This window comes from Lithobates pipiens, unplaced genomic scaffold, assembly GCF_037356315.1.
Source record: "Lithobates pipiens isolate NorthernLeopardFrog02 unplaced genomic scaffold, aLitPip1_a1.2 Scaffold_8, whole genome shotgun sequence".
Classification (NCBI taxonomy): domain Eukaryota; kingdom Metazoa; phylum Chordata; class Amphibia; order Anura; family Ranidae; genus Lithobates; species Lithobates pipiens.
In genome coordinates, this window is record NW_027507903.1 from 118,847,956 (window position 1) to 118,872,180 (window position 24,225).

General features: G+C 42.7%; 1 protein-coding gene across 2 annotated transcripts in view; it reads left to right on the forward strand.

Annotated features, from left to right (window-relative positions):
• TLN2 (talin 2) overlaps positions 1–24,225 on the forward strand; it is a 430,025-nt gene that overhangs the window by 377,085 nt on the left and 28,715 nt on the right. For both annotated transcript variants that reach the window (XM_077472779.1, XM_077472780.1), the window contains exons 41-44: positions 10,381–10,551; positions 16,116–16,262; positions 16,950–17,051; positions 17,996–18,115. In XM_077472779.1, coding sequence (XP_077328905.1) covers positions 10,381–10,551; positions 16,116–16,262; positions 16,950–17,051; positions 17,996–18,115 — 540 coding nt within the window. The remainder of the gene's footprint in view (positions 1–10,380; positions 10,552–16,115; positions 16,263–16,949; positions 17,052–17,995; positions 18,116–24,225) is intronic.

Sequence of the window (24,225 nt, forward strand, 5' to 3'; positions counted from 1 at the left end):
CACTATGTTTTCACAGTAGATGTTATGAAGGATTCTATAATTCAAGCCTCATGGCTTATGCTTGGACTAGTTCGTTCTCGCGGAGTTCTGAGGCTGAAAATTGGACAGCCGAAGCACCGTTTGAAAAAAAACTCTTGGCCAGTTCCCCCTTCATGGTGAACGTTTATTTGGAGACTATCTGAATAAATACCTCCAAAGGATCTCGAATAGGAAAAGTTCTCTTTTATCAGCAAAGAAAAAGTTCAAACATTTCTCCTTTAAGCATGCTTCCTCACCTGTGCCAGGGGCATCAGCGTCTAGGCAGTCTCAAAGGCCTCAACCATCAGGTTCAAGGGGAAGACCCCAAGGGCAGCACCAGGGTCAAAAGAGATCTTGGGGCAGAAAGCCCACAAGGCAGAATGCTAAAGCCTCCTTATGAAGGGGCGCCCCCTGCTCGCTCCGGTGGGGGGAAGGCTCCTGCAGTTTTCAAAGATCTGGCAGGAACAATGTCGAAACAGATGGGTGGCTTCTTCAGTTTCTCTAGGTTACAAACTAGAGTTCAGAGAATTACCGTCTCCTCGTTTTCTAAGATCTAATGTTCCCAGGGATCCAGAGAAAAAGAAGTCTCTTTCTGGCCCTGGATCTATTATCCCAGTTGGTGATATCAGAGGTTCCCTTAGAGGAACAGGGCACAGGTTTTTATTCAAACCTTTTCACGGTTCCAAAACCAAACGGAGATCTAAGAACCATTCTAGATCTCAAAGATCTGAATTGGCACTTAAACATCCGATCCTTCGCATAGTGTCAATCCGATCGATTGTTTCCATCCTGCAAGGAGGGGAATTTGTTTGGCTTCAATCGATTATCAAGGATGCATATCTCCACGTGCCAATATTTCCTGCTCACCAGAAATGTATGTGCTTCGAAATAGAAAATAATCATTTTCACTTTGTGGCCCTGCCATTTGGTCTAGCTACAGCACCATGGGTGTTCTCAAAGATTCTGGCACTTCCTTTAGCCAGATTAAGGGATCAAGGCATAACGGTCCTACCCTATTTAGATAATCTATTTTTAATAGATCATTCAGTCTCAGGTCTAAACTAGAGTCTGATCACAGCTGTAAGCTACCTGGAATCTCTGGGTTAGATAAGTAACCTAGAAAAATCCTCCTTAAAACCGTCAAGGAGATTACTTGGGGCTGGTCATAGATACCATACAGAAGAATTTGTTGATAGTGGTAAACTTTTCAGGCATAAACATAGTTTTTATAAAATTAAAAAGAGAAAATAAATGTAAACAATATTTTATTTCTAAAAAAACAAGAAGAACATACATTAAGTGCCTCAGAGCATAGTGACACACTAGCACACTGTCTAGTATGGTCTAGATATATCACAGTTTACATATATTCCCATTATGTTGTCATATAAATACAGCATGGGGACAATTAAAAGAGCCAACAATACAAAGAATAAAAAAGGAAGCTTTACAAGACAGTGTATCATAGGTGACTCAGCTCAGGAATGCTCAATGCTCTACATGTTACTCGTTTTTAAAAATGCTTCATCAGGAACTTATGACGTTTTCTAAAAATAAACAAAACAGCATTAAGATAGTTTGATAAAAAGCACAAGAAAAAACATACTTTAAAAAAGACTATAAATAAAAACAAACGAAAAAAGGGAAGAAAACTTGCTCCCAGGTTTAAGGGGGAAAAAAAGAGGGGGGGGGGGGTAGAAAACGTAGGACTACATAGGAGTTGGGGACAACATGGGAATGGGTGTGACATCTTCAAACATAAAATACATAAAAAAGATGAATAAAAAAAAAAATTCCCAGTAGTACAAATAGCTCATATCAGTAGGGAAATGGATCAATTCATTACTTACATTCACTAAAAAATAGGCCAGAGGAACGTCTCTACAACGATATAGGTAGTAATGTATCCTATAACAGGCATACAAGGAGATGGGGGAGAACCAAGAATTTCAAAATAAACAGATAAGATGGGAAAGGAGTGTAGACCGCGATCTGTGCACTGAATCAAAAGTACATAATTGGAATTAAATTATTTAATATCATTAGCAATTTGTATATTTTTTATATATATATAAAATATATAATTATAATTACTTGTATTTTAATAGAATTTTTACCTATATATAAATCATTAATCATAGATTTATGTGATTATAGTAGTTATTAATTTACGAGAGTATATGTGTGTAATTTATATTCTTTTGTGTTAATTTCTAAAACCAGGTTAAGGTGTGTTAGCAATTGTGAAAAAGGAGTGATGAAAGCCTAACTTATTACATTTATTTAGCATTTATTCCATTATGCCATATGTTTAAGGATTTACTTACAACTATCGAGAGCAAAATAGAGACCCTTACTCTTATAGTCCTCAATCGGCATTGTCCCTCCAACTGCAACCGTCGAGGAGTACCCCAGAGGGGAGAGAAGGTTGTATCCTGGTAGGTATTTATAACACTCTAAGAGAGGGGAAAAAAAAAACCCCAAACTATATCAGAAAAAAAAAGAAGCAAGTCCACTCCGCCGACGAATAATATTTACCTTCTAATATATACGGAAATAATTCCTATTGTGGTTCTGGTCACGCCGCAGAGGGAGAACCCTTAGCATGTTCTCAGCATTACACACCAGGGCTGCTGTAAAAGACACCGACCCAGCGCGTCTGTTTTGTGCACAGCCGTCCCGGTAGTGACGTCATTCCACAAAAGCAGAAATGACTTTCACTAACCTGGCCACTTCCCATTGGTTTGCGTCAGCCTCCCAATGCGTCCCGCACGTCATGGATATAGCGGGCAGCCATGGAGTCAGCACTTGCGCCAAAGAATGGCGGGGAAAGATCCCGCTCTTATAACACAGCGCATGCACTTAAAAAAGAGACTTTGCGGTAGATACCACCTCCGCCCCACCAGCGTCCGGGAAACACTACAGAGGTCTCCGCAGCCATGGGAAAGCCTTGACCCCAGGGGAGACAGACTATCCTGGGGCTAGGCAGCGCCACTAAGTTCTAAAATCTATGTTTATGCCTAAAAAGTCCACCACTATCAACAATAGTTGTTTCGCTTTCCAATGAATTCATATATCGGAACGTGGCATGTTTACTTTGTAGTGTATCCTCAGAACCACCCTGGGCTAGATACACGCCAAAAATTTTAACCGTACAGAAGAAGGTATTTTTACCCCAGACAAGAATCTGTTCCATTATAGGACTAATTCAACTTATCAAAGTTGAATTAGTCCTATAATGGACACCATCCTGTCGGTCTGGAACAAAAAGATTCAGGCCTTGAACGTCAGAGCCTAAATTTGCGGTTGATATCCAGCAACCTCCAAAAGGGGGAAATATTTTCTACCTGTATCCTGGAAAGTGGCAACAGATGCTAGCCTTCTAGCCCTACTTTTTTGTGGTCTCCCTCCCTTCAGTTGCCATTGCTATGTTACATCCCACATATTAACTACTATGGCTCTGTGTCCCCTGATGTATGAAAAGAAAACCAGATTTTTAAAACCGCTTACCTGTAAAATCTTTTATTTGATGTACATCAGGGGACAAAGAGGTCCCTCCCTTCTTGGTATACACTTGTATTGCTTGGCTACGAAACTGAGGACTCCCAGTAGTAGGAGGGGTTATATAGGGAATGCAGTTCTTGCCTTAGGGCGTGCCAGTGTTCATCACCTATCAGTGACCCTATAACCCACATAGTAATTACTATGGCTCTCTCCTTTAAGGTCTCAGAGCCTACCGTGAAGGACAAAGATTGGGTTTTTATCTGCGATAAAACCCTGCTGTGAGGATAAGGTAGGGGAGATTTTCTCAGGAATCTCTCCTTCTATGTATTGTGTTGTCATGTGGGGGGCGTGGCTAATGGCGTCAGACGCTGGCCACATGTGCAGGAAGTATTTTAAAGCCCTGTGAGAGAAGCTGCTGCCTGGCAGTTGAGGGACAGAGCAGAGTGGTTGCTGGTCAGGTTTGGTGACACAGGCATTTCCCTTTTGACAACATTGTACTGTATAGCTAGGATTAATAGCAGTTATTGTACAGTACTATAGCCTAGCAAGTGTTGCATTCTTTTGCTGGTAGTGCCTCTGCTTTGTGCTGTAAGCTATGAGTGGCAAAGGGACCAGGAACTCCTCTAAGGGTTCTAAGGGGTTAAAGGTATAAAACAAGCTAAAAACCCTTTCAAAAGAATGTCATCCTCCCCTGAGAGGTATACGGCTAGTCAGATGAGGCGTCAAAGGTAGAACACTTCAGTCCCTGTGTATTTCATACAAACAGTTTTTTCTTCTTCTACCATTTAAAAGATTTTTGCTATGATGTCTCTCCATAGTAGGACTAAACATAGCAGATTCCCATCTATTCCTCTGGGCCCTTTTGTTGAGGTGCAGGAGGATGGGGATCAGGTAGATCTTCCCAAATATTGGAAGATACTTATTTTTCCCCTTCGAGGGTCCTAACAGGGAAGGAGTAGCCTCACTAAGCAGGTGTTTGTCTACTCCCTTACTTAACTCTTTTGTTGAATTAATTTGAACCTCCCCCACCTGGGGATGTTTTTTCCTATTCATGCATAGCTTATGTATTCTGTATGGGAACATTTCTATGAAGAAATGGGGGGTTACAGCAGTTGATGCTGCAATCACCTCAGAGTCTCATCTGTCCAGTGGATAATTCACTGATGTTAAAGGATCCAGCAAATTAAGGTTGGAACTTCCTTTTGAAGACGAGATGTCTTTTGCAGTTCTTTCTGCAATTGGTGTATCTCGGTCCATTAACCCCTTAATGTCTGTTCCACCATTTTGGTGGAGCACATTTTAAGTCACGCTAATTCATTGAGAAATGTGGTCTTCTAAGGGTTAAGGAACAGTTTGTGAGATACCTGAAATTCTGCCTGATCAGCTGGCCCGGCAATGGGCTGGTGTATCTGTCTCACAGATGCTATGTAAGACTCGTTAAGCCTTATGACTTATACTTGGACTAGTGCAGTCTCACAGAGTTCCGTGGCTGAAATTTTGATCAGCCAAAGCACCATGTGAAAACTCTTAGCCAGTTTGTGTCCCTTCCTGGGGTACAGCTATTTAGAGTGGATAAGTACATCCTAAAGGGTAAAGCTCTCTTTACCAGTAAAAGGAGGTTCAAACGTTTCTCCTTTCATCGTGCTGCCTCTCCTATACCTGGGCCATCTGCCTTTAGGCAGTCTCGATGGTCTCAATAGTCAGGTCCCCAAGGGCGGCACCAGGATCTTGGGGGACGAAAGCCCATAAAGCAGAATGCTAAAGCCTTCTTATGAAGGAGCACCCCCACTCGTTTGGGTGAAGGGAAAGGTCCTGCGATTCTCAAAGACTGGCAGGAACAATGTCAAGAGCAGAGGGATTTCTGCAATTTTTTCTCTAGGTTAAGACTAGAGTTCCAAGAGCCCGGATGGCTCAGTCGGCTTTTGATCTGAGGGTCCGGAATTTGGTTCCCTGTTTGGGTGCTGCCTGTGGGGTCCTTGGGCTGCTGATGTGGCAGTCTTTATGCAAGAGTTTCCGCCTCCTCAGAGAATGTTCCTAAGGACCCAGAGAAAATAGAGAAGTCTCTTGTTCTGGCCTCTGGATCAGCTGTTATCCCAGTCGGTGATATCAGAGATTCCCTTAGTGGAACAGGGGGTTTTGGCTCAAACCTTATAGGGTGCCAAATCCAGACAGAGAGGTAAGACTCATTCTAGATCTTGGAGATCTGAATCGGCACTTGAACATCCAAAACCTTTCATAATTCGATCAGCTGTGTCCATCCTGCAAGGAGGAGAGTTGCATATCTCCATGTGCCAAAGTTTCCCGCTTTACCAGAAATTTCTGCGGTTTGAAATCATTTTTTCAGTTGTGGCCCTGCCATTCGGCTTAGCCACAGCACCACGAGTGTTCTGAAAGATTCTGGCACCTCCTTTAGCCAGGTTAAGGGCTCAAGGCATAATGGTCCTAGCCTATTAAAAGGATCTACTTTTAATAGATCATTCAGTCTCCGGTCTAAAATCAGAGTCTGATCTCAGCCGTAAATATCTGAAATCTCTAGGTTGGATTCTCAACCTAGGAAGATTCTCCTTAAAACCATCAAGGAGATTACGGGGGTTATAGATACCATACAGAAGAAGGGATTCTTACCCCAGACGAGAATCCGTTCCATTGTAGGATTAATTCAACTTATCCAAACAAGGGAAAATTCCTTCATTCGGCTGTGCAGGAGATTTTTAGGGGACCTCCTTCAAGGCCGTCCCTTACATGCAGGTTTACTCAAAGACTGCTTCAAGACACCATCCTGTCGGTCTGGAATAAAGAAGATTCAGGCCTTGTTTGTTTCCAATACGCTTGGCTCCCAACATGGGTCAGAGCCTAAATTGGTGGTTTTTATCCAGCAAAAGGGAAAATCTTTATTCTGGAAGGTATTTAACTGATGCCAGCTTTCTAGGCTGGGGAACAGCCCTGGAAGAAATTTCTGTCCAGGGGACAATTCTGTTAGAGGACCTTGCCTATCAACTTTTTTTGGAAGTTTCAGGCAGTACACCTGGCCATAGAATCTTGGTGGTCAGACTACAGGACTGTCCTGACAGGATTCAGTTTGACAAGGCCACTGCGTGGCTTACATCGATCACCAGGGGAGGCACGAGAGGTCGCGCAGCCCAAAAAGAAGTGAATAAGGTTCTAGCTTTGGCAGAACACAGCATTCCTTGCTTATCGGCAATTCTAATCTTTCTGGTGCACTACTTGAGGCGCCAACAATTTGTTCTGGGAGAACTTCTTCCTAGCAAGATGTCAGATGGAGTATTCCGGATATGGACCTATTCACGTCCAGATTCATTAATGAGGTCGATGGCTTTATGTCGAACAAGGGGTCCGCTAGCAGGCGGAACAGACGCTTTAGTCTTCCCATGAGATCAGTTTTGACTGATCTATGCATTTACTCCAGTTCTGCTACTTCTGTGCCTTCTCCGTAAGATTAAGCCAGAACAAAAGGAGGTGATTCTGGCAGCCCCAGCGGGTCCCAGAAGATCTTAATTTACCACGATCATAAAGATGGCAGTAGGAGTCCTTCGTGCTCTGCCATTATAGCCAGACCTTCTTGCACAAGGTCCGGTATTTCATCCTACCTTACGGGAAAAAGGTTTAACAGGTTTGACTGTTGAAACCCACTCTATAAAAGATTGTGGGTGATCTCCTTTGGTAGTGTCTACTTTGTCTAATGCCAGGAAGCCGGCTTCCAGAATCACTTACTTTAGTGTCTGGAAGGCATATGTTTCTTGGTATGGATCCAGGAGTTGGCTCCCCAGGAAGTATGTCAGTAGGCAGGATTCCTGATGTCCTGCATATAGGATCTGAAATGAAGCTGGTCTTGACTTCTATCAGAGCCAGATCCCGGCCTTGTAAGAGTTTTTCCTATGGCCTCTTGCTTCCCACTCTTGGAGCATAGCTTATTCAGGGGGGTAACACGTTTATTCCCCCTATCAAGGGACCTCTAAATCCTTGGGATTTAAGATTGGTCTTATCTGCTTTGCTGAATCAGCAATTTGAACCTTACGAGAAATTCACTTGATTCTTTTGACAAGAAAGATAATCTTTCCTGGTTGCCATTTCTTCTGCTAGAAAGTTATTGGAACTAGCGGCTCTGTCTTGTAAGAACCATATTTCATCATGTAGAGGGATGAGGTGGTTTTATGTCCTCATCCTGAATTCTTACCAAAATTAGTAACAGGTTTTCATTTAAACCAAGATATTATCCTTCCTCCTTTTTCCCACAAAGCCTTAATCTGGGGAAGAGAAAACATTAATCTCTTGATGTAGTAAGAGTGATCAGAGTCTATTTAAAGGCAACCGCTCAGGTTCGCAAAACACAGGTTTGGTTTGTACTGCCAGAGGGTCCAAGATGTGGATAGGCAGCGTCAAGATTCATATTTTTTAAATGGATTTGTTAAAGTGATCAAGCTTCAGCTTAAAGAAAATTCTTCCTTCTCATATTAAGAGCACACTCATCCAGGGCGATTAGTGCCTCTTGGGTGATGAATCATCAGGCCTCTATGGCTCAGATCTGTAAGGCCGCAACCTGATCTGCGGTTCATACATTTATCAGATTTTATCAAATCGATATTAAAGGTCATGAGGATATTGCCTTTGAGCACAGCATATGCTACAGGCTGCAGTGTGAGTCCTCTGGCCTCCTGTTTTTTGTTCTGTCTCTCCCCTTCAGTTGCCATTGCTATGGGACATCCCATATAGTTATTATTATGGCTCTGTGTCACCTGATGCAAGAAAAGAAAATAGGATTTTTAAAACGGATTACCTGTAAAATCCTTTTCTTTGATGTACATCAGGGGACACAGAGGTCCCTCCCTTCTTCTTATACACTTATATTGCTTGGCTACAAAACTGAGGACTCCCCAGTAGTGGGAGGGGTTATATGGGGAAAGTTCACGCCTTAAGGGGCGTGCCAGTGCCCAGCACCTGATACTCCAATATAACCCGTATAGTTATTACTATGGCTCTGTGTCCCCTGATGTACATCAAAGAAAAGGATTTTACAGGTAGTCTGTTTTAAAAATCCTATTTTTCATTTCGTAGCTTTGCCTTTCGGTCTAGCCCCACTGCCCCCTGGGTGTTCACAAAGTTCTGCCCCCCCCCCCCCCGGCCAGATGAAGGGCTCAAGGTATAACAGTTATTGCATACCTAGACAACCTGCTCTTGATAGACAGATCAGTAGTCCGCTTAGACAAAAGCGTGGTCACCACAGTCAACTACCTGGACAACCTAGGTTGGGTTCTCAACCTAGAGAAGTCTTCCTTAAAACCAAGAAGGCTAGAATACTTGGTTCTGATCATAGATACAGACCAGAAAAGAGTATTTTTGCCACAAGCAAAGATCAGCACCATAAAGGAGCTGGTCTAGGTCGTCAGAGCAAAGAATGTTTTTTAATTGGACTGGTAAGGCTCACCTTGCTTTGTTTGAGTCAGGGGCTTTTACACCAGGAGTTTCTCCAGTTGAATGGATTCTGTCTTCTGCAGTGTTTTTCTACCCTTTTTTTCAGTCTTTGCACTCTTAAAGTATTTTCAGTCTAAGGCTTGGTTTACTGCACATTACTGCAAACGTGCTGCTCTTTATCAGATGCACAGAGGTGCAATGAATTCTTACTGGTACCCCATACATTGGCAAGCGCTGCACGTGATTTAAAAAAGGGGGTTATCCAACTGTGGATGCAGCAGCCAGGTTCGAACACATGCTGTGGCTGCACTAGGAAGTATACCCCCAAGGTGAATGGGGCCTTACTGCAACTGCATGCATTACAGAGGTTGTGGCACAGTGGTGCTGCATTTAAGGGGTTAAAACAGGCAGCTAGGAGGCAACATCATTGCCTCTTTATTGCCTGTCAAGTGCCTCTGATTGCTTTTCAGAGGCATGACAGTCTTTGCTGCTATTGTGAATGAGCCCCAAAAATCCAGTACTCAATTATAGGTCAGGATTAAAAGTAACGTACATAGACACATGCATATAAACATACATACTTACATGCAAACACAAACAATATAGTCTTTTTAAAAACTGCATTACTGTACCTGCACTCGCACTGCTGAGTACTGCGCTGTATGGAGAGGCAGAGGTGGTCAGGACAGGACTCTGGAAGACGCCTCCCCCTTTCACTGCTCTCTGCATGTGACTGTCCTGCTTACACTTAAGCTGGCCATATATGGGTCGAATTTTGGTTGGTTCAGCAGGGACCAGCTGAAATTCAATCCATGTTGGAGTTTTGCCCAATCAATCAGCTTTGACATTTATAGATGCCTCTGACAGACTATCCTACAAGCCAATGGTCTCAAGGATTGGGTTCTCTTCTTTCCTGGGAAAGCTTACACCACCACTCACACCACTATGACAGTGGTAGGGTTTTTTGCATCAAGTCTCTGTTTTCCTATATGTGCAAGGCTGTCACCTGGTCTTCTGTTCACACATTCTACCAGGTAGACTATTCTGCCTAATCGAATGCTTGCTTTGGACACCAGGTCTTTTAGGGAGCTTTTTGAGCTTTAGGCAGCCCCAGTACTTACTTTGGGCATGTTTGCAGTGGTTTGTTGTATTGCCTACCTCTCTTCTTCTTGTGTTCCCTCCATGGATAAGTAAGGAAATAGGGTTTTTGTACTCTTCATAAAATACTTTTGTTAATTTATGTAGTTTGTAATTGTATTATTAAATACTCATCACCTACATTATTAACATGCATTTCAAAACTGCTTATGTCCATAAGGGTTATGTAGCTGAAGTATGGACTGCCATCTTTTTCTCCAAATGTAATATGACTTTTATTTAACTGCATGGACATGTTCACTCATTTGAGCACATTCTTTGTTTACACAGGTCACTCAACTTGCTCGCTACTTTGAACCTCTGATCCAAGCTGCTGTTGGTCTAGTTTCTAAAATTCTTGACCATCAGCAGCAGATGACTGTGCTGGATCAAACCAAAACACTTGCAGAGTCTGCATTACAGATGCTCTACGCTGCTAAGGAAGGTGGAGGTAATCCAAAGGTATGGATTATTGTGTATCAGTATAAACTATACTGCTCCTGCTCCATGTACATAAATCAATAATGACCTTTAATACAATAAAAATCAGTGATATATGAAACAGAATAAAATGAAATAGACAGGATGCTGCACACAACAAGTGTCAGGATACCAAACACAACTAAAATTGCAATAAAAATATAGATGCACCATCCCTTTAATTTATATCTCACAGTTTAAAATACATTGCACTGAATATAACATATAATAACACTATATAGTGGTACAAGTGCCCAAGACAAATGTTGCAGTGAATAATCCTCAATATCTACTACATAAATCTTGTCACATTCTTGTATCAGGTGAACCACAATGCCAGCAATCCTTGATGCAGTTCCAGTGTTCCGTCACCACAGATGACAGGTTACAGGTGTAAGGGCTGATCCGGACTTCTGATGAGCTGTGAGGAACCCAATTGCAGACTGGAGCCGGGGCCAGCAGGAACAGGAAACCGGAAGCCGGACTAGGAGAGGAGGTGTATTGTAGTCCAGGAGCGGGAGCTGGTAGCTGAAGACTGCAGGCAGCAGGAAGGCATAGCAGTTCAGTAGGATCAGCAAGGAGGACTTGACTGGAAGCTGGAGGCAGCGACATCCGGGAGGTGTTCTGTAGTCTGGGACACAAGCAGATCACAGGCAGACTGGGTCATACATTGGTTGGCAGGAATGGTACAGAAGCAGTAGTCGTGTAGCAGGCTGGGTCATACACTGGTGGGCAGCAAGGTACTAAGGAGCGGGCAGAAGAAGCATCAGGACAAGCAGGGATCAAAGGCTGGCAGCAATCAGGGAATGGTCAAAGACAAGCCGGGTAACCAGAATCAGATAAGCAGGCGGAACAAACGGTGTCTCAGGAACGCTGTAGATCGGACAGCAAGTTGGCATTGTAACAGTCTCCTTTAAATAGGCTTCTTGGCGCCAAGTGGCGTCACATGGTGCGCGCCTGTGCGCACTAGCACGCTCCCAATCGCGATATCGTGCATGCCCGTTCGCGCTATCGCTCCTGCACTTTCTCTGTATCATATCCTTTCCACTTCACCAGGTACTGGACTTGATTATGTCTCTTCCTGCAGTCCAAGATTGACTCCACTTCAAACTTATCCTTCCCATCAATGAGTACTGGTTCAGGCGGACCGGTGTTTCGGTCAACGAAGGGATCCGGTGCGGTGGGTTTAAGTAGAGCTGCGTGAAAAAACGGGTGAATCCGATATGATTCCGGTAGTTTAAATTCATAGGTCACACTGTTGATTTTATTTTTCACAGGGAAGGGACCCACAAACTTAAGGCCCAATTTTATGGAAGGACACGCCAGTTTTAGGTTCAGGGTCGACAGCCAAACTTGATCTCCAGGTTCCAAATTAAGTTCCCTCCTTCTTTTCCTGTTGAAGATCTCTTTATAGTATTCCTGAATTCTTGTCATTGTTTCTTGGAGTAATTTTGTTGTTGGTACTGGTAATTCAGAGTCTCTTGAGCGGCTGGTACTGAGCATTCCACGAAGTTGTTTGACAGAAACAAGGGGTGAAACCCATAATTTGTGAAGAACAGAGTTTACTTGGTGCTAGAGTGGACAGTTATTGTATGCAAATTCAGCAAGAGGTGGGAGTGGAGACCCAGTCATCCTGAGAGAATGAAGAAAAACACTGCAAGTATTGCTCCAGCATTTGGTTTGTCCTCTCTGTCTGGCCATTGTTTTGAGGATGGTATGCAGAAAAGAAAGAGAGGTTAATATTCAGGGAACCACATAGTGGTTCGAGGTAAACTGTACCCCTCGGTCTGAAATAATATCTGCAGGAATCCCGTGGAGCCTTACAGTCTCCTTAATGAAGACTTTTGCAGTTTTGGCAGCAGAAGGGGTACCCCTCATTGGTAGAAAATGAGCCATCTTGGAAAGTCTATCCACAACCACGAAGACGATAGATGGTAGAGTGGTTTTCAGAGGGTGGCAGCTCAACAATAAAATCCATGGAGATCCTACTCCCATGGCCTTTCTGGGATGGGTAGTGGCTTCAACAGACTCCAAGCTTTAGACTTGCTGCCCTTATTCTGAATACAGATGGTGCATGATTCCACATAGTTCCTACAGTCCTTCAATAACTGTGGCCACCAAAACATGCCCTGGAGAAGCTCAGACGTCTTGTGCGTACCGAAGTGACCAGCTAACTCGTGGTAATGGCAGGCATTGAGAAGAGCAACTCGTACTTCCTGGGGTATGAAAATGTTATCTTGGTACCACAACAGATCGTCCCTTGTTTGTAGAGTGACATCAGGTGGAGGGGAGGCACTTAGAGAAGCTTGTTTGATCTGGGCCAGCAAGTCTCCCTGGAGCAAGAGGAAGTTCCCTAAAGACAGGATGGTGTCTGGTGGTGAAGAGGCTTCGAACTCGCTGAACATTCTCGAGAGGGCATCTGGCTTGGTATAATTCGACCCAGGCCTGTAGGTGATATGGAAAGAAAATTGAGTAAAGAAGAGTGCCCATCTGGCCTTACGTGGCTTCAAGCCCTTTGCGACCTTCAGATACTTGAGATTCTTGTGGTTCATGTAGACAAGAAGTGGGTGTGCCACGCCTTCCAGAAGGTACCTTCACTCTTCGAGTGCGGTCTTAATTGCCAGTAGTTCTCGGTCTCCTACATCATAGTTCCTCTCAGCTTCAGATAGTTTGTGGAAAAAGAACACAACTGGATGCAGGAGTGCCTTAGGTCCATGTCTGTGGGAGAGTACCGCCCCACCGTAATCTCTGAAGCGCCTACCTCTAGAATGTACGGTAGTGCCGGGTCAGGGTGTTTTAGGACCGATGCAGAAGTAAACAGATTCTTCAAGGTCACAAAGGCTTTCTGGGCTTCGGAAGACCAACAGAATCGAGTGCCTTGTTTCGTTAATTCCGTGGTGGGGAAGATGATAGTGGAAAATCCCTTAATAAACTTCCAGTAAAAGTTTGCAAAGCCCACAAAGCATAAAGTAGAAAAGATAAGGATATAATCCAAATAGACAATAGCAAACAGGTTGAGATAGTCTCTGAAAATGTGGTTCACAGTGTTGGAACATAGCAGGGGCATTACAAAGCCCAAAGGGCATGACTAAATACTCAAAATGCCCGAACCAAGTGCGAAAGGCTTCCACTCATCACCACTCAGGATGCGGACTAGATTGTAAGCCCCACAAAGATCCAGCTTGATGAATATTGCTGCCATCCCCAGTCTTTGGAATAATTTAGGTACCACAGGAAGGGGGCAGAACAAACAGCAGGGGGTCTCAGGAACGCTGTAGACTGGACAGCAAGATGGTAAGATAAGTCTCCTTTAAATAGGCTTCCCTGCTCCATGTGCCTTCACATGGCACTCACCTGTGTGCACTCGTACGCTCTTTCGCTCATGTGCTCGCATGCCCGTTTTCACTATCACTCATGGGCTCGCGTGCACTATTGCTTGTGCGTGTTTGTGTTATCGCGCACGTGCCAGACAGCTCTTTTGATGTGAATTTTGCGCAACAGATCTTCTGCTGTTAGCCAGATTACTGGGACGTCTTCCTTGACCAACATTGTAAATGTATAGGGATTCCTACAATATTCTTACTAAAATTTTCTATAAAAAAACAGCAATTCAATGAATGCACATAATTATTAATTAATAAAAATGTTTTCACACTAAAGAAATAAAATAATGTATTAAAGGACATTTAAGGACCAGAAATAAAAGCAGAAAAAGCAAAGTGCTATATTATTGCCATAACTGACTGGAGAGAATAAAAAGTCCCCAAAATTTATATTACTAATAAAACAGGAATTTATGTTAAAGCCCCAGGGGTGGTAAGTCCTCATTTCGTTTTTCCATTAGATTTCAAATTGTGGGATCCCTCTCTTACTACCCTTCCAATGTGGGGAATATTTATCCCAATAACCTTAATTCCAGAGGGATATTCCTTGTGGTGCAGGGCATAATGTCTGGACAGATTATGCCCCGTAAAGCCTTTTTAATGTTGGTTATGTGTTCTCCAATTCTCATTTGTAGAGCCCCTGTGATCCTACCTACATACTGCAGGCCACACGGGCACTGAAGGAGATGCACAACAATTTTAGTAGAACAGGTGATAGTCCCCAGTGTTATAACTCCTATTCATAACTTTGTAGTCAAAGGACCTTGTATGTGCAATGTTCTGTCCGCCACACTTAGACTGGATTCACACCTATGCATTTTTAGTGCTTTTTGCATTTTGCACATTTGCACTACAGAACGTGTCCCGTAGGAAACCATGTTTAATGGACTGCAGTGCAAATCTGCAAAATGCAAAAAGCACTAAAAATGCATAGGTGTGAATCCAGCCTTACAAACTGTACATCTCCTACATGGAAAGAACCTAGACAATCCTGCAAATAAGGGAAACATTTTGGTGGTTCTGCAAGATTGGGGGAAATCTTGTCTCTAAGAGACAGAGTTTTCTTCAAATGACTGTAGGAGATGTCTGGGAGATGGGGACTGATAACCTTATTTTTTATTTATTTTGCATCAGCGGTAAATGTTCAGAATTAGAGGACCATATTGAGCAGGAAAAAATTCTTAAAACAACGCTTTCTAAGTAAAAGATATGATGGGGATCATTTAGAAAGCCACATGAGGCTGGTTGTAGATATGGATATTGAACCTCTTTTGAAACAAGGAAAGAAAAGGCTAAATTATAGAGAGATTGCGATGTCCTTTATTTCTAGTTCTTGATCACCTCAGACTGTACAAATAAAGGATGTACAGTGAATAGCAGCTAGAATATAAAGGGACTATTTACATTTGTAAGTATCCTTGGAAGCTAATTGCAATTAAAACATTTAAATATAATATATATATATATATATATATATATATATATATATATATATATATATATATATACACACACACATTTTTAACAAAGCAGTTTAAAAGAGCAATGTGCACTGTAACTTATAGCAGCCAATCCGTTTTCGCTTGTCATATGTATAATGTTTAGTCTGAATAGCATATAATTGGGCAGGATCCCATGGCAAGCATTTTCCAGCCATCCAGAAATCTTAACATTTCTGATCAATAATTCAAGTATAAAAAGTATAATGGGTTCACTCAATAAAAGATCACACGTAATCAAAAGAGAAATGTTAAAAAGTTTTAGGGCAGATGCTTATAAAAGTTATGGGTAAATTATTTTAAAAAAATTATGGGAAAATGGATTACCAGGATATGAACAATCAGTACGCATATACATTCTTTTTAAAGCTACCAGTGCATGCTTTCATTATAGAAGTGTAGTGTGTTAAAAAAAAAATGTAAATTTGATATACAGTTCATGCAGTTCTTATTGCTGTTCAATCCTACACACACAGACACACACACAGACACACACACAGACACACACACAGACACACACACAGACACACACACAGACACACACACAGACACACACACAGACACACACACAGACACACACACAGACACACACACAGACACACACACAGACACACACACACACACACTATTGTATAAAAAATGTACATGTGTCTATTTTCTGTAGGCATCGCACACGCATGATGCAATTGCAGAGGCAGCCCAGCTAATGAAAGAGGCAGTGGATGACCTTATGATCACCTTGAATGAGGCTGCCAGTGAAGTGGGCATGGTGGGAGGCATGGTTGATTCCATTGCAGATGCCATGAGCAAGGTGAGTTCTGTCACATTCGGGGAACATAACTTGAATCACACAGTTAAAATCAGTGATGTAGAAAATACAACGCTTATATTTTATGTACTTTAGGATAACTGAACTATTTCTTTTATTCCTTTTTTATTCCTTTTTTTTTTAAGTAACCAAATATATTCCATAGTCCAGTGATCTTTAACCTAGAACGAGTACATTTTTTAAGTGTATCTCCAGCCAATTTTTTAAGCTTTTTGGATAGCATAGGGAAGGTTTAACACCCCTGTAATGTTTGTTTTGCTATCTGTGACCCTGCTCAGAAGATTTCATCTCACTTTCTGTCCCAATGAAAATTGGATTTTGACAATTCTGGATTGTTGTGGAAACCAGACTTGGTGATAAAGCATCAGTTGAGGTACCTTTTTCCCATAATGGCTCTTACAGGAGTGAACTTCCCTTCCTGGGGGTAGATTTCCTCTCACTTCCTGTTGTCTCCCTCTGTTTGTAAGTAGGAGTCGTTTGTAAGTCGGATGTTTGTAACTAGGGGGACTGCCTGTATATTTAGCATCCTGCATAATGAGGCAGCTGAAAGGATGGATTTTTCTTATGCTTAGTTACAGGTTCCTAGAAAATAAACTGTATTATGTAAAATATTCCAAAACAGAGACAATTGTTAGCTGAGTTCTATAACATGCCTTGTTCTCTTCACAGTTGGATGAGGGCACACCACCAGAACCCACAGGAACTTTTGTGGACTACCAAACCACTGGTGTTAAATACTCCAAAGCTATTGCAGTAACTGCGCAAGAGATGGTAATTATGATCTTTGGTAGTATCAGAAGCCAAGGTTCTTCTAAGTAAAGTACCTTCTTCTACAGTTGTGATATGCATATTCTTGCCACGGGTGCTGCTAACATACCGATTTGCAATCAACATTTTGCTCAAGCTAGGGTGTCCTGCAATAAGGTGGTGCTGATTTATAGCAGTCATAAATAAGTGCTTATTGTGCTTACATAAAACATAACAACAAAGTTATAAGTTGTTTTGATCTCTGTTATACAATTTTAATTTCCCAACCACAATTTACATCTGCTAGAATTAAAGCGGGAGTCCGCCGGGAGTCCGCGTTTTTTTTTTTTTTTTTTTTTTTTTTTTTTTTTTAAAGCCAGCAGCTACAAATACTGCAGCTGCTGACTTTTTAAATAGTGACACTTACCTGTCCAGCGTGCCCGCGATGTCGGCACCCGAAGCCGATCTCTCGATCGTCTCTCGGGTGCTGCCGCCGCCATCTTGGGTATGGGAATCAGGAAGTGGAGCCTTTCGGCTTCATTTCCCGGTTCCCTACTGCGCATGTGCGAGTCACGCTGCGCAATAAGAATGGACCCGCTGCCTCTGGGATCTGTGTGTTTCCCAGCAGGCAGCGGGGGACCTTCAGAAAGGGGCATAATGTACGCCCCTTTCCGCAGAGAGCTATCCCGGAAGTGGGTGCAGATACCTGTGCTGTACAGGTACCTGCACCCCCTTCCCCCCTGAAAGGTGCCAATTGTGGCGCCGGAGGGGGGGGGAGGGTTCCGATGAGCGGAAGGTCCACTTTAGGGTGGACCTCCGCTTTAAGTCCTGCAAGAATGAGCTTCAAGCAGTTTGGAAGTGAATACAGATGTTGTCTTAAAAGAGTTAAAGTAGTCTTTTTTTCTTTTCCCAATTGTTAATGACATTGCTGTGTCCCCATATCCTAATAATCTTTGTTTGGTTTTCAGATGACGAAATCTGTCACAAACCCTGAAGAGCTTGGTGGTCTTGCATCACAAGTAACAAGTGACTATGGAAATCTTGCCGTCCAAGGTCGCATGGCAGCAGTTACAGCTGAGCCCAAAGAGGTGAGAGCCTTGGATTTGCAGCATGTAGAGTAATTGAAAAATCAGTATATTCAAAATTTCCAAGACCATATATAATAGCATTTTCTAGAGATTGTTTTTGTTAACTAGTTGTTGGCCTTTTTTTTGTTTTGTTTGTTCACACGTCAGTTAATCATATCTTGTTAGCTTTGTCACCAACAATTACACATTATATTACAATTCTAGGGTTAGATCAGTGTTGTTCAACTTTTTTTTTTTTTATTATTCACAGCACCTTTCATATGTGTGCAAACTCTCAAGGCATCTCATTTAAAATGTAGAAAACATAAATGTTACTTGCCATCAGTGGGAAACTTGAACCTGGGACAATACAATCAACCACCTTTAGTTAACTAATTTAAAATTGGAGGCCCCCCGATCAAATTAAAGTCTCCAGAACAGATTCCTCTCATCAAATCCAAAGCCCCATCTCGCTCATCATGGTCCTCCTATACGTGAAAATCCCCATCACATCCCCACTAACTCATCGAATCTTACCATCAGAACACACTACATTATGGCTTCAGCAGCATGGCAGAGGACAGGAGGTGGAGCTAGTGCACTTTTGTCCTTACATGCTGCCTGCCGTGCATCTGTGCAACAAATGACACTATGCATTCTGTCCCTAGATCTTCATTGTTTTGATGGTGGCTGACTTGACTGCACCATGGCACTGCATGATGGTAATCCAGAGAAAGCTGCATCCCCTGCTCACTATACCCTGGTTGAAAAACACTGGGTTAGATAGTATAAACTGCAGAAACACACCATAGAACTGTAGGAAATCTCATAAATTGCATGCTGCCTGCTCGTTCCAGTTTCTCTTTCAGTGCACAAAAGCAGAATGCAGTACCCTTTTGCGTAGAATGTGTAACAAAAATTGTGAACTGAATGTACAACATACTTCTATGAAGTCACAACATGCACCAAATTGTTCAATAATTTATTCTGGCCATTGAAATGAATCAAGCGCTAAATGGTCCTAACCTTAACGTATATACATTTAGACGCATTTGTACGCACAAGTGTGTTTTCTGCCAAAATGCTGATTCTCCTGGATGGTGAGTTTTCTTCTTTTTTTTTTTTCTGACTCTAAACACTCCTGCCTTTAAACGCCTATGTGTGGACACACAGACTAACATGTAGGGGTGTTTGGAGGCAGAAAAAAATGTGCCAGACACCCCTAAAAGCAGCGCTTACATCCGGTGCGCATGAAGCCTAATAAAAAAAAAAGTAAATTCTAATTAAACAAATATGTTAACAAGCTTCTGGGAACAAGCTGACACTGAAAATTATGTCACTACACTTTTCAAAATAATTTATAACCGAATAGTGTAGTAGTGCAGCTATCCCCCCATAAATCCTATGTGAATAATCAATCAATTGTTCCTTTTAAATAATTGTGTGCATTGAAATAAAAAATTACAAACTGAAAATTACAAAAGTTTCAGTGCTTCCACACCAATGAATAAAATATAACAATTATTACAATAATAATTCTAAAGAGTGCGCTATTAAATTCCAAAATAGTGCACAAATCAATTAAGCTATGGAAGTGATGTACTATGTCCTTGGACCCCAAATACTGTTAGTTATTTTGGATGATGTAATCTCAGATTCATTTGTTAAAGCTGAGTTCCGCCCACATTTTTATGTTTTATTTCCGGAATCCCCTCTGATTCTATAAATATTATACAGTAAATAATCTCCATAATGCAATCCCGGTTCGAGTACATCTTTTTTAGAATTTACTTACCTTGGTTTTTGTCTTCCTGAGCACTTCCATCTTGATTGTGGGCATATGAATGCCCCAGGACTCTCTCTTCTGGAATAAGGTGCTGTTGCCTACCCAGCATGCACCTCCCGATCTCGCACATGCGCAATGTAGACAGGCCGTAGCGCAGACAGTGCGCCTGGTTGCTATCACAATAGCGGCGACGGAGGAAGGGCCGCCCCGTTTTTATGGCAACAAATCCTACGCCGATGCCCACTGACTCCTGGAAACAATAACGCACATCACCCAGGAGCCCAGGCGCTGTAGGATATGATGTACATCTCCGCGGCCTGGAAATGGCAGATTAGAAGGGACACCCTAGCAACAAGACAGATACAGGGTCTGTATCGAATAAGGGTCTGGTATAGATTTTGTTGAGGGGTGCCATTTTGTTTAATTTTGGTGTGGGGTCCCCCTTAACCGCTTCAATACAGGGCATTTTCACCCTCTTCCTGCCCAGACCAAATTTGACTTATCAGAGCTGTCGCATTTTGAATAACAATTGCGCGGTCATGCAACGCTGTACAAAACTAATTTTTTCCTCAGTTTATACCGATATGTATTCTTCTACATATTTTTGCTAAAAGAAATTGCAATAGGCGTATATTGATTGGTTTGCGCAAAATTTATAGTGTCTACAAAATACAGGATAGATTTATGGCATTTTTATTTATTTTACTAGTAATGACGGCGATCTGCAATTTATTTATTTTTTCCGTGACTGTGACATTGCGACTGACATATTGGACACTGTTGACACATTTTTGAGACCATTCAAATTTATACAGTGATTAGTGCTATAAAAAAGCACTGATTACTGTGTAAATGTGACTGGCAGGAAAGGGGTTAACACTAGGACGTGATTGAGGGGTTAATTATGTTTTCCAGGGAGTGATTTTAACTGTAGGGGACGGGGACTCACAAGGGGAGCAGACCGATTGGTGTTCCAATGTACTGAGAACACACCATCAGACTCCTCTCACCTGACAGGGCGTGGATCCGTGTGTTTACACAGACAGATCCACAGTCCTGCTGTATTCATGGGCAATCACGTGTACCCGGCGGACATCTCTGCCTGGGTCCCGAGTAAAGTGACAGGCGTGTGCGTGCTTCCTATATGGCCGGGAAGCCCAGGGACGTCATGTTGCCCCCCCCCCAGGATGGGAGATCCCTCCTGCGGATGTCTTATTATTATAGCCAGGTAATGAAATGGTTAAAATGGTTAAAATCCATAGCAGACCTGAATGGGTCTGGTATAGATTTTGGGGGGTGTCATTTTTTTTTTTTTTCAAATTTTGGTGCAGGGTTCCCCTTAACCACTTCAGTACACTGTTATAAAAACTACACTGCCTGCATTGACTGAATATAGAGGCTACACTGAATGCGGAGTGTGTGTGTGTGTGTGTGTGTGTGTATATATATATATATATATATATATATATATATATATATATATATATATATATATATATATATATATATATATATATATATATATATATATAAATATCTCTCAAATACACTGTCTGCACTGACTTAAATAGAGCGTCTACACTAAATATGTAGTCTATGCTAAATACAGTGGGGGGGGGGGGGGGGGGGGGGGTGAATGTATGTATATACACGGTCACTAACTAGCCTGCCTAGCTCAAACAATCTCCATCCAAACGCTATACATGCCCGCTATATAAGCAGCCTTATATAGTGTGGGGCGTGGACCTATTCCCCCTGAGCCATGATTGGCCAAAGGCACCCTGACTTTGGCCAATTATGGCTCTCTCAGCAGAGCGCGCTGTGATTTGGCCAAAGCATGCAGGTTAGGTGTATGCTTTGGCCAATCATACAGCAATGCACTGCGATCTTGCAGTGCATCATGGGGCATTCCGCAGAGCTCTAATTTCCCACAAATATGATTGGTTCGTTTTAGAACAAACGAGCACCTGATGTTCGTGTCAAACTTTTGTTCGACTTGAACCGCAGGCTAATCCCTAGTTGTAACCATATGCAATGGAGTTAGTTGGATATCTGTTCAATTCTGGAACCTGTATGTTTGTACGAACCTAAAAGTTTTTGACAAAGCTATGAAAGTGATCAAATCCAAATCTTGGTTTTTTTTTTAAACAGTGCTCTTCTCTCCATTTCACACCGTACAGAGTTAACTCAGTGGCAATCCAACCTGCTCACCCTAGTTTTAGGATAATAAGAGGTTTTACAGCTTGTTTCCTCAGTAGAGGTTAACGATACAGTCTGGTCTCTTGCAGTAAACATCCAGATAGAAAGATAACCAACCCGGCTCACATCAACATACATGAGGCAGCGTTGAAAGGGAAAACTCTTGTAGTGCTCACTGAATTCAATTTATTTGACGAAATAAACGATTAAAAACACAAACCAAAACATGAGTGAAGTGCATCATCATGTATTCCAGTGAGCTAATAGTCATCCCGAGAGTATTTGCCGAGATACCACGCACCACATCCAGTCCTTACTAGCGGCACTTATAACATGATGCCATCGGAAGACTGGCTCCATTGCTTTACACACATAAAGGGGTACATTACTCAGCTCTTTATTACAACAGCCAATCACATTCTTACATTTTAGTGATGCAAGAAGCAGAGGGTGATGGTTACACAGTACATGCTTCAGAAAGTACACTACCACAGGACCCTATGGTATGATCTGTGTGCACTGTGGATTACAAGGAACTCAGATTAAAGTGACACTAAAAGATGAGGATGAGCTCAGGCGTGTTCGCATACGTCACATGCTGAGCCTGCCAGGAAGTCGGCGCAGCACTGCGCTAATCACAGGCAGTGAGACATTGCCCCGATGTGCGGCTGCAGAGATCGGGCAATGTCTCACTCCCTATGATAAGCACAGCGCTGCGCCGACTTCCTGGCGGGCTCAGCACGTGGCGTATGCGAACAAGCCTGCGCTCATCCTTACTAAAAGATACCCTTATTAAAAATAAACCATACACATCGACTCCTTCGTGGCCCTGTAACCTCCTTTTCATAAACATGTTTTAGTGTGTTTTTCTGCCTCCTTGTAATGTACTCTCTGAGCTCCCGAACATCTTTTTTTCATACATCATGGGACACAGTTAGGCTAATATTCATTACCTGCTGGGTTATACTTCATCTCCAGGTGAATGGACACTGGTAAACCTTCTTTAGACAGGAAGTGATCCCCTTTATAACCCCTCCCACACAGGAAGCCCCTCAGTTTTTTACCAGTGTCTGCAAGGTAGATGGCACGGTTGTTTGAGCTCTCTGAGCTCCAGGTCTCTAGTTCCACAAACAGTTCTTAAATCAAGAGATTGACAGATTGGATCCATTTGACACCGGCTTTATATGCTTAGATAAATGGTACCCAAGCCTCGCTAAGAAGACTCAAGATCCTGCAGGGATTTGCCTGTAAAGCGGCCTCCACGCGCTGGACCCTGCAAAGTGAAATGCTGGACACCACAGCACTAAGGCATTTCTGCAGGGTGCTGTACAGGTCCAAGGGAGTGGACCCTAAACATGAAAAGGGTACCAATTCTTGAAGGTCCTCAATTGACAGGAACCCACCATGAAGGGTTTGGGCTCTTGGTTTCTAAGCTTACGTATGCATGCATAGACTGGTCCGGCACACAGCCAGCTTATTTGAGCTGTGTATGCCAAGAATGCGGTGCTTCCAGAAGGCAGCTGTTGGACACAGAGCAGGCTCTGAACCAGGCATTTGCAGGGGTTAATTTTCTCCTTACCCAGGTCATGTGAGTCACCAGGTGTTGCTTGGCGGGCTAAAGGTGCTTAGCAGGGTTGTTGCATAGGGGCTTGGTGAGCCCTATTTAAAGTGGGATTCCGCTCTTTTTTTATTTTTTTCTTACCTGTCTCACTGGTGGGTGAGTGCTAGCTTCGATTGGCATCCACGTCCGGCGTTTATTTGACCCCCGGCGCGACGAATCTTTTCTTCAGGATGACTTATAAAAACCTACTCTGGCATTTTCCATTTTAACTGTGGGCGTCTGAAGCCCACAGGCATTTACTTCCTGGTATATGATGACGTCTGGCTCCCAGCATGCTCCGCTCCATCTTGCACATGCTCAGTGAGAGCAGTGACAAGGAAAGAAAAACTCCAGGAAGTTCCCGCCCCGTTGTCAAGGCAACGAAAACCACACAGCACAGAGAACAAAGAATGAATGAAAACAAACCCACAGAAGCAATCACTTGTTTGCTTGCTACCTCGTGTGTAATGGCAGATACAGCTGCCTGCCCACTTTAAAAATGGCAAATTCGTACACGCCCTCGTCACGTGACCGGCGTCCGAACGA